General features: G+C 35.2%; 1 protein-coding gene across 1 annotated transcript; it reads left to right on the top strand.

Annotated features, from left to right (window-relative positions):
• The first annotated feature begins 9,182 nt into the window (after positions 1-9,182).
• Positions 9,183-10,735, top strand: LOC120002787 (U-box domain-containing protein 27-like). The gene has a single exon (XM_038851604.1). The coding sequence runs from the start codon at positions 9,302-9,304 to the stop codon at positions 10,544-10,546; it is 1,245 nt and encodes a 414-aa protein (XP_038707532.1). The 5' UTR covers positions 9,183-9,301; the 3' UTR covers positions 10,547-10,735.
• Positions 10,736-11,208: the final 473 nt, after the last annotated feature.

Genomic DNA, 11,208 nt, shown 5'->3' with positions numbered 1-11,208 from the left:
TTAGGGGTGTGACTAAAGTTTATCATTAACAAATAATGTAACAATTTGAGGCCCAATGTTCTGTATTTACTGGGCCTCAAGTTCGAGATCTATTGGGCTTTGATTCACTCATGAAAGCCCAATAAGAAAAATAGCTGCAATTATAGAAATTCATATAATCTGGGCTATAATTTCAGTGAGACCTTCATTGATTTTCTGCTCATAATATGGCAAGAAAATTTAAGAATTCATTTATGCAAAAGCAAGTTACAGAGAGAACCAACGGTCATCTGATTCAAAATAAAACAATAAACAATGGAAGTTGGTCAAATCGACCAACCGTCAACAAAGAAAAAATGAAACGATGTCGTAGAGATATTGACATTAAAAACACAACACGCTGTCGTATAGAGAAGACCCAGACGGGTGATGGAGGAATGAAAAGAGATGAAACGGTGACGTCTAGATGCGATTCTCAAAACAGATCTCTCAACAACTCTCACAATTATCAACAGTTACTGCATGGGCTTTTGAAAAGTAATGAAGCCCATCTCATTTGGCCCAATGATCATACATTAATGTGATGCATGATTATTTTAACATTGAATATTGTTATATATATATATATAATAACTATATGTTATAAAATACAAAATAATGATAATCATATCAAATTGTGTTGGAGATATTGACAAGAAATAGGGGAGGAAAATGGCAATAATAACTGGAGATATTTAGTACGCAATTATTATTTCTAAATGAATATAACTATTTGAAAATCCTGGCTGTAAACCAATTATATATCCTTTTCATCATTTTCATTTTGCAATAAAATTATGACTCTCCCCATGTTCTTGTTATTGTTGGTAATTACATTCTGAAAAGGTACTTCATAATATTAATTTGGATGTATTAGTTGATAATACTCGTGGAAATTATTAATCAATTGTTACAGCTATTCTTTGAGAAATTAAATTATTTATTTAATTTGTAAAAAGTTAAATATAATGTGTGTGAAAAACCAATAATTGAGTAGTGAAAAGTGGAGCCATTAAATTACACCATCCCTTAAAATTCATTAAAAAAAAAACAGATTTTACATCAAATTAATTTGACCTTTAATTAAGGTTTTGATTGGCATGATTATTTTGTATTAAACCATAATTTCATGGAGAGTTGTAATCCATATTTAATTCGTCTGAGAAATCTACTTAGTGCAATACTAGACATGATCATTAGAGTCCCAGCTATTTAAAGGAAAAGAACAAAATTTTATTGGTAAATTGAGGTATATATGGTATGGGTTCTTTTTGATAATCAATTCCCTTCTTTGCATGAAACAGGGAACAAATTAAGCCCTAAATATTCTCAACACAATGGTCAAATGATCTCCAAAAGAAGGGGCTCCTACTATATTTTAGATTAGATAGAAAGCCAGTAGGATCACAGCATCATATTTAATCTGATTTTTTTTTTATTTCCAGTTAAAAAATGAGAAGGAAAATAACTAAAAAAATGTACCTTTTTTTTAAAAGAGGACCAATCCTGTTGGTTTTGGAGCACCACAATATTACTTATATACATATCTAAATGTGCACCACTTTTTAAAGGGGTGGATAAATAAAAGGACAAGTGAAACTCACTACTTTGAGAATCACATGTTTTAAATTAACATGGAAAGAGTGGTCCGTTTTACACTCCGTATAGGATAATTCATAGTATATATATATATATATATGTATGTTATAATGTACATTCATAAATCTCAAGAAAATACGTGCGCATGTATTGATGATGTACACATATAATTATGAGTGATATATTTTTCATAATTTGTGATTGATAAAGGAATCCAATGAAACCTCAAATCATGCATATATATATCAAAACTCAACTATGTATCCGCTTATTACTGCTATTCATCGGGCCTTTTGAGTTGATTGAGGCTTTTGAATTCTCTCCTCTGATTGATAGCTGTTGTGAATGGCATTTTACCAAAATTTATTAATAACCCACTCTCATAAAAAGTAGTTCCCCCCAAATTTAAGCCAAAATCGATTTGATTATCTTTCTTTCTTTTATCATCACTGCCACTGCCACTGCCACGGGCCCTGCTTGTATTTTATATGATTGTATGTTATGATTGCTATCTGTGAAAATGCCAACATAATCCACCAAATTATGCAACATGAATTTTCTTTTCCATCAACAGACATTGAGAGTGGGAGGACCCAGACCCAGTTGTTAATACCAAATTATGTTGGTTCTCACGTACGTCTTAGCTTTTCATTGAAAAAGACAATATTGAATATATATATCATATTATTACATGACTATCATATCAATATTGTACACAATACAATTACATATGACTCGTGTGGGTTACAATAATAATATAAACTACGTATAAACCATGCACTGTGTTGTATATGTACATGCACTACATGCACAATTTATACTTTGAATTTCTCTTCAAAATTCATTCAAAAAGGATCCAAACAGTATTAAATCAGAAAGTCCATTTAATTACTTGTCTTTTTTTTTTTAGAGTTAATTACTTCCTGGAAGGCTTGAAGTTGATTGTTTAAAGTTTAATCGTGCAATATTAATGTTAGAAACTTGTCTAATCACAAACATATATATATATATATATATATATTTATAATTGATGATCAAACGTCAAATTTAGCCAAACAAACACTTCAACCACTAGAGAACAAACAATGAACAAGAGTAGAAAACAAGAAAGCTTTTCATAACCCATAAACTTCATGTCAATTAGTATCATTTTTTCTCTATACAAATAAAATAAAAAAGGTAAAATAAAAAAATTAAAAATAAAAAAGAACAAGCCAGTCTTCCTCCTTCCTTCATTATAGAGGAAGAAGAACAAAACATTGCATTACAGGCTCATCTAGACAAGATATTTGTCAATCTTAGATCTCCCAAAAGCTTAACATCACCACCAATTCCAAATGTACAGCACCCACCAACTACTCTCTGCATAATTTTTAAGGTGAAGAAACTAATACCAAAAAAAAGGCGTCACCTTTAGTTGAACAAGTCTTTATGGCGATCTCAAACTTTGTAAGCCAATCTCATTGTGTTGCCTTGAAGGACCTGAGGTGGGTATTGGGAAATGTCTAGGCAAGAACCCCAAGAAGTGGCCTCTGTATTCTGACTTAGGCCTTACGTCGAACACATTGGTGGCTCGTGAGCCATGGCAGTGACCAACAATGAAAATGATGACAAGTAAAACCAGCAAAAGTGACATACTTTGAGGTCTTCTGCACAAACCCATTATGTAGACGCCGAAGAGACTATTATTGATGGACAGATTGAGTTTTGGCGTAATGGGTTGGCTTATTTTTGAATGATTCAATGAGTTGAGGGAAGGTAACATGGGAGAGCAGAGCAGAGAATGTAAGAAGCAAAACAGAGGTGTGTGTGAATTAGATTGACCCAAAGCTGGGTTGTGCTTGTATGAGAGAGAGAGAGAGAGAGAGAGAGAGAGAGGGAGAGGAATGACTGTCAAAGAGAAATCAGATGCTTCTACTAGTAAATGTTAGAGAGCAGAAAGTGTGAAAAAGCTTTGATGAATAAAAGAGCTTTTGAATTGGTCTTATGGAGATGTAGAGAAAAAGATGGGTCCAGAGACAGAGAGGTAGGTCACTCAAGGGCGCTCACAGACTAGGAAGGAAAAGACACACAGAATTTAAAGTTTGAGCTTTGAGGAATGTTTAAACCAAATCTAATTATATCAAAACTAAATTGAATCATTTAACATCTTTTTGGTTTATTTTGTGCTCTGTTTTTTAAAAACAAAACTGAACTAAAAATTAATCAAACCCAATTGAAAAGTATTTTATCAAAACACCAAAACAGAGGAAGATGGAGAGAGAACAATTAAAGCAAATGGAAGGAAAAGTCATGTCATCTTTTCTTTCTTTTTTCTATGGGTTGGGTTGGAAAATCTTTGCTTTTCTGCGGTTAGGTGAGTAATTGGACCCACTTGTGCATTAATGGCAGACTACTACAAGTCTATAACTTCAATAAGAGGGAATTTACAACTGTTGTTTTAGTCCCACACTCCCACTCCAGTCCAATCCAATCCATATACACAACAGGAATGACTTTGTGTATGTAAAATATGTGTACTGTCCCTCCCTCACTGACTCCCTCCCCTCACATGACATCTACTACTACTAGTAGCCTTTGAATCTCTCTCTGTTTTGCTCTGTCTCTGCCTTTCTTTATTGTTTTTTTTTTTTACCCATTCCCCCTAATTCAAGGGACATGACAGTGAATCCCGACGAACAGTAAGTAAACAAATCAGGCTCTCTTCTGTGTTTCTGTATCAGTCGGTATACGGTAAAACAACATGGGTTCAGTGAGCCTTTAATACGATTTTTCTTTTGAATCTACTGTTTCAAGAGCTACAGTTGCTCTGTTTTCTCACCACACGTACGATGGATAGAGATTAGAGAGACTGAGATAGATGGGTTTTGAGTACAAGGAATAGGAAGAAGGAGCTGTGTTGTATGTATTGTATGTTTCATGATTCATGGTTCTGTCCATATCGTGGAATGACCAGTGGACCTATCCTATCCTATCTGTCTATATATGTGTATGTATATGGTGTCAAGCGAGGGACGGAGTGGATGTGAGAGTACATGAAAAAGTGCTTCTTTTGCTATTGAATGACACTACATTCAATTTAATTAGGAAGTGAAATTTTGGGTTATCATAAAACAGTAATCAATCCTAGCCATACCAACAGTTGATATTTCAATTATCACGATATTGAATTGCATGTATATGATTTCTTATGCACTATATGAGACATGTGGAGTTCACGAATTCACTTAAATTTTATACGTCCAACTCAATAGTTGGGATAATTGAGATCCCAATTGATAGTATCTTTATAGTTTTTTATCCTAAGAACACAACAACTAAGAAGAAGAAACACAAAAATTTATGATAAAAAAAAAAGTTAAATGTGAATGGGTTTCTAGTTATGGAGATTTTAACTAATGACTTTCACTTCACAGGTTTTGTTTTTTTCTTATTGTTTTGCTAAATAATGAAACAGACATATGTACAACTATATATATACATATATATAAACTCAATGTCAAAGCATGAAAGGACTAGAAATGAATGCAATATCATATCATATGTATGTAGTTGTGGAAATTAAAGCTTTTAGGGTTCTTTCATTAACTGAGATTTGTCCCTCCCTCCCTCCTGGTCCTGGTGGTGTTGGCAATGGCATTTCCTCTGTTTCTCACCTACTACTTTCATTTATTTTATGGTAACTTGGACTTGTATTCCCTTTTAGACTTTTTGCATATTTACACCTGATCTTCTGCTACTCAGAAAGTTATAATAAAAGGCCCCATTTTAAGGGAATTCCAATATTTCTATCATGTATTCATGTCATGATGGGCCCTCTCACCTTCTGCTCTAACCCATGATTAAAATCAGTACTGTATTTTATTTTTATTTTTTTGTAATATGTTTCTGAAAAATAAATAAGAATATTGAAGCCCTGATATTAGGCAACATATATTCAATTAAATAATGATGTAATATTATATGGAAAAAAATATTTCTTTACAAAAATTTGAGATTTGGAGTGTAGCGCGTGGTAGACTGGCAGGCAGAGTTGGTGCAAAAGCCCAATTATATGGAGTTGGGTTTTATTCGACAACCAGGCCCAGTTACCTAACCCATGTGTTCTTGGTCAACGCAGTCAAACTTTTAAATTATCAAAGGCTGGACACATGATTATTTATAAAATACTATATATTATGTATATGCAACTAAGCACAATTATATTGTATTAATGGGCAAATAAACTAATTCAATTTCATATTGGTTGGATTGAAACTCCATTTTTTATTATAGGTTGAAAAGTATGTCATTTGGATTAAAGTCATAATAGGTCCATACACGGTACATATTTTAGTAATTGAGAACAATATTATACAAGGTTGTGCTTTGGACATTCAAAATAGGCCTACAATTAGATTGTCAATACTATGTGCACATAAGTTTTACATATGAAGACAAGATAAATTGGGTCAATACCCAACAAGTAGTTACAAAAGGGTATTGCTTCTAATGCGAACTGAACTCATAACCTTCAAAATCTATACAGTTTGACTCCAAATAAATTCACCACTTCTAGAAGAAAATATTGAAGGTACGCACAGCTAAGGAGGTTATTCCTCCGTATGAGATGATAGAGACAAGACAGTTTCAACTGATGACCTTGGTAGTTCCAATTGCTCCAATATCGAAGGAGGTAGCGGTTCGGATGATAGTTATTGCAGGAGATTATCAAGAGAGGCAACCGGTGTAACTGCACCCAACTTGTATAACAGCACCTAGCCTCCGTACTATAAATGCATCATGTATCATTCAGACGAAGGAGAGAGACATACACTCACTTCTTTAATAAAATATCAAATCTCCGTGGATTAAACAATTTGCTAAACCACGTATATTCTTGTGTCTTTCTTATTTTATACGTTACTTTTCCTTCAGTGTAAAAATTGCATCGACACCACTAAATTATCGTGGAAGTGTTTGCCGGGTTCATATTCAATATCCATTCAAACACCATATCACATGTGTTGATATTTTGGGAGAGCCTTACAAGCTACACATCAATCATGGTAATACAAATGAAGGTTGTGAAAGCAAAGGTATCTTTCTTATTTTCTTTCGTTCAAACTTCAAACCCTCTTAGCTTATGCGTTTGAAATTGGTACAAGAAAGACAAATGGCTAGTCGGGTGAGTCTAAACACATGTTCAACTCAAAACTCTCTCAAAATGTTTTCTTGTTAGTCTTAAAATTCAACAATAATGACTAAGTAAACCAAGTCAACAATATTTGTGTTGATCATTGTATTGATATTCAAATGGGTATTGATAACCACTACCTTCTCTTCTCTCTCTCTCTCTCAATCAAGCTGATTTGGTCAACCCACTTCGTTGAATATCATCCACTATTGGTATACCAGCACTATCTCTGTAAGTTAGAACATTAGAGACTACCTAGAAACTCGGTTAAGTGGATCATATACAACACGACTTTTTCCCCACCATAATAGTTGTTCATTTTTTTTATAATATATTTTAACAAAAATGGCAATTGCAACTTATATATATACAACCGTCCTATTTGACTTTAATATATACTATGTATGTATTTAATTTATTATACCTTTTTAAAATGTTCTGTAAGTATGTCTTTGTCATCTAGTAATTAGTGATTATTTTATACAGTATTATATATATATATGTGTGTGTATGTCTTTATAAAATGGTCAACAAAAGCATCTTATAAGCTCAAGTTTCCCAGTCAAGGTGGTTGGCCCTAATCCATAAGTTGTTACAAAATTTTCCAAATCAGACTTTGAAACAAATTTTGTCACAGAGAGAGAGAGAGAGAGAGATGATATCCTCCAAATTGGAGTTGGGTTGCAAAGAATCAGAGTGTAGTCAAATGTTGCAGCCAATAACTTAAAAATTAAAGAAATAAGTAATTTTGGTCAAAATTACTTATTTGGAGTCGTTTTCTTTGAAAAATTTTGCGGTGACAACTGACAAATTGACAAACACGTACTCTACAGCACACACAGGGGAGGAGACTCGTGTCTGTGTCATGCAAAAAAATCCACGTACTTCGACATACCTTAGTATGCAAGTATATATACATATAATAATGGAATACATACATATAATACCAACCAAAGAGTGGTGTTATTATTTGTGTAAGGATTTCAACAATCAATATTGTTTGGTATATGGTGTATTAATTACTAATTATTGCCCACAACATAATAATTACCATGATGACTCATCATCAATTTTACATTTTCACTTTATCCCATTTTGCTTTTATTATTGCATGTACATATCAAAGAGGAAAAATATATCTTTTATGATGATGAGATAAATATTCAATGTAATATTGCACATTTGGGAGTGTAGTAGTGAATATTGACGTGAATGCAAGTGAGTCGTTGGTTGAACCATAATCACAATACATATAAGAGATTATCCACTCATTAAGTCGTGGATTCGAATCATATATCTTTTCAAACTCCTGTTTAAAAAAAAAATATACATACATATATATATATTCACGTGAACCAATCAAATCAGCCAATTGAGTAATTTCTTGTATGGGTTCAGACCCAAAAAAGGAATTTAATTACGCATGAAAGGTTAGACCCATATGATATGAATGGAACAATATTTGGTAGAATATCAAATAGGGATATTCTAAGTGCTGGGTAATAATGAGTTTTTTTTTTCTTCCCTTTCTCAAATGCTGTATTTGATGCTTTCGGTGCATTTGCAATTGCAATTATATATGTCACGGGGATATCATCATCCTTTTGGACTTATCAACCTACCTAGTGCCCACACGGACATAATAATTTTGCACCAAACATAATCAATCATACTTTTAACATATATATCAATCTCAATTATTCACGATGAATCACCAGACTTAGGGTGTAAATTTATCCGAAATCGAAAATTCAATTATAAACTAACGTCAATATTTTCAATTGATTTGCGTCGGATTTAGCCAACTAAAAAATATTGTTGACTCTCAACTAACATGTTATTGTTAAAAGAAAATAACTTTTGGATTTATTTTTTTCCAACTTAAATAAAGACTTGTAAAACAAAATAGGTAAAATAGGCAAGTGGAGGATAAATAAATAGTTCTAAAATAAAATGCATAAGGCTGGTTCCTACTTTCGCACCCAAACCAAACAAACACGCCCTCTTTCTCTCTCTAGCTCCACTAAAGTCCAACGAACAGAGATGATGCAACCGACCAACCGAACCTTCTGTGGTCCTCTACACCATTCACCACCACCCCAGGCTCTTATTGCTCTATGTGGGTCCCGCCCCCTCTCCTCATTATGCGCTCTTATTAGATCATCACACAACAATATCAACGGCCGGGATGCATGCATTAACGTAAAGAAAAGTCAAGTAATGAGAGACACACGAACGGGACTCTCCACTGAAGGATCAAGGAACAGCTGTAACCTTTGACTATTGACCAAGAGAAATTAGAAAAGGTATTTATTAAATTTAAAAAAAAAATGACGTTGGCGAACCTTTGACTCTTTCTCTCTCTTCTTTAAACCCACCCTCTCGTGCTCGTCTCCATCTCCCCTTACAGTTCCACTTCCCCTCTCTCTTACGCTATTTTTCTTTCACTTTCTTTGCGCGATTCTCTCTCACTTTCTCACCAGCCAAGCAGAGAAGAGACCGGACAATATGGTTAGGAAAGACATGTACATTACGGTTCCGACCTTCTTCAGGTGCCCAATCTCCTTAGACGTGATGAAATCTCCTGTGAGCTTGTCCACCGGTGTTACCTATGACCGTGCCTGTATTCAGCGGTGGCTTGACGGCGGCAACAACACTTGTCCGGCCACCATGCAGGTCCTTGACAGTAAAGAGTTTGTACCTAATCGTACCTTGCAGAGACTGATTAAGATTTGGTCTGACTCGCTCAGTGAAAGAGTCGACTCGCTTGACTCTGTGCCAGTTCCCTCGACGGAACAAATCAGAGACATAATCAGGGCCATGGAAACAGATAAAGGAGATCAAATCAGCGAGTATTTATCGAGAATCGTTCGTTTTGCTAGGGAATCGGACGGGAACCGGAGTTTTCTAGCAACAACGGCAGGATTTGAAGCCATGGTTGTTGATCTTTTAAGCAGAAATGCCGATGATTCGACGATTAAAAATGTTAACACTCTTGAACAAGCTGTTAGGGTTTTGGAATTGACAATCGACAAATTTGGCGACAATAAAGAATTAACGCGACTGATCTTAAAGAGCGACCGCGATCGATTGGCTTCACTGGTCCTTGTATTGCAACAAGGAAGCACGGATTCACGAATCGCATCGCTAAAGATTTTAGAATCCGTGGCCGTCGACGTGGAATCGAAGATGCTGATCGCGGATCGAGACGGAGTTTTGACGGTCCTGTTGAAACTTATCAGTTCAGAGACGGATCCAGGCTTGATCGAGGCGAGCTTATCGTGCCTAACAGCAATTTCAATGCCGAGACGCGTCAGGTTAAAATTACTGAAACTCGGATTGATAGGGGAACTGAAAAATCTGTTAGCGGCACCGAATTCCAGTGTCTCGATAACCGAGAAGTCGTTGAAACTGTTAGAGATGATGTCAGCGTGTAAAGAAGGGCGGATGGAGATATCAGGGGACGCGTCCCTGATAAAATTGATTGTACAGAAGTTGTTGAAGGCGTCACGAGTTGCGACGGAGCATGCCGTGACGATATTATGGAGCGTCTGCTATCTTTTCGGTGAGCAGGCGGCGCGTGAGGCGGTGGCGAAGAGTAATGGAATGACGAAGGTGTTGCTTCTGATGCAGAGCGATTGCTCCCCTGCAGTGAGGCAAATGTCTGCCGATTTGTTGAAGATATTTCGTGTCAATTCTAAGTCCTGCCTGTCCAGTTACGACACTAAAACTACTCATATCATGCCGTTTTGACAAAAAAAAAAGTAGTTATCTTGTTGCCTTGGTTGGTTCTTTTTGTTGTTAATTTTGTTCGATCCATGTTTCTCTCTATTTGAAGACATGGAGAGAAATGAAATGTAAATGAAAAGCAAAATTTTGTTAGCAAATACACAACAACAAAAGGAGAATTCTTTTCATTTTAATCACAGTTCAGTGTTTGAAGTGTCACATTCTTAAACAAACTATTGACAGATGTTGCAGATCATATTTGGTTCAAGTGCCAGAGTTCGACTGTAGTTCAAGAGGGTTGGCTGGAATGATTGATTGTCGTCGCAAGTTCAACTCCCACGCTCAGTAATTTTAACCTTATTTTCCGCATAGATTTTGGGTTTTTTTTTTATAGCATCTTATCACTCACGTGGAGCAGTGTGGGTTGGTAATATGAGTTTTGAACTACCCTAAAACTATCCTAACTGTTTGATGGATTAATTGTTCGATGAGTATGTTGGGTTGAGAAATTCTTGATCTAATAAGATGGTTGCAATCATGGGCTGTAGTAGGACTAGCGGCGCAATCTGATCATGATGGGAGAGATGAAGCAGTAGCGGTAATAAAGGGCTGTGATTTCTTCAAGTGATGAGCTGATAATTTTTCTATGCTGATATCAAGGCATAATAAGGTCGATATCTACATGG

Source organism: Tripterygium wilfordii, chromosome 7 (assembly GCF_013401445.1).
Source record: "Tripterygium wilfordii isolate XIE 37 chromosome 7, ASM1340144v1, whole genome shotgun sequence".
Classification (NCBI taxonomy): domain Eukaryota; kingdom Viridiplantae; phylum Streptophyta; class Magnoliopsida; order Celastrales; family Celastraceae; genus Tripterygium; species Tripterygium wilfordii.
This window is presented reverse-complemented; position numbering and strand designations above follow the sequence as displayed.

What these genes read in the sequence shown, in the direction of transcription:
- LOC120002787 (XM_038851604.1), top strand. Translation starts at nt 9,302, where the DNA reads ATGGTTAGGAAAGACATGTACATTACGGTTCCGACCTTCTTCAGGTGC.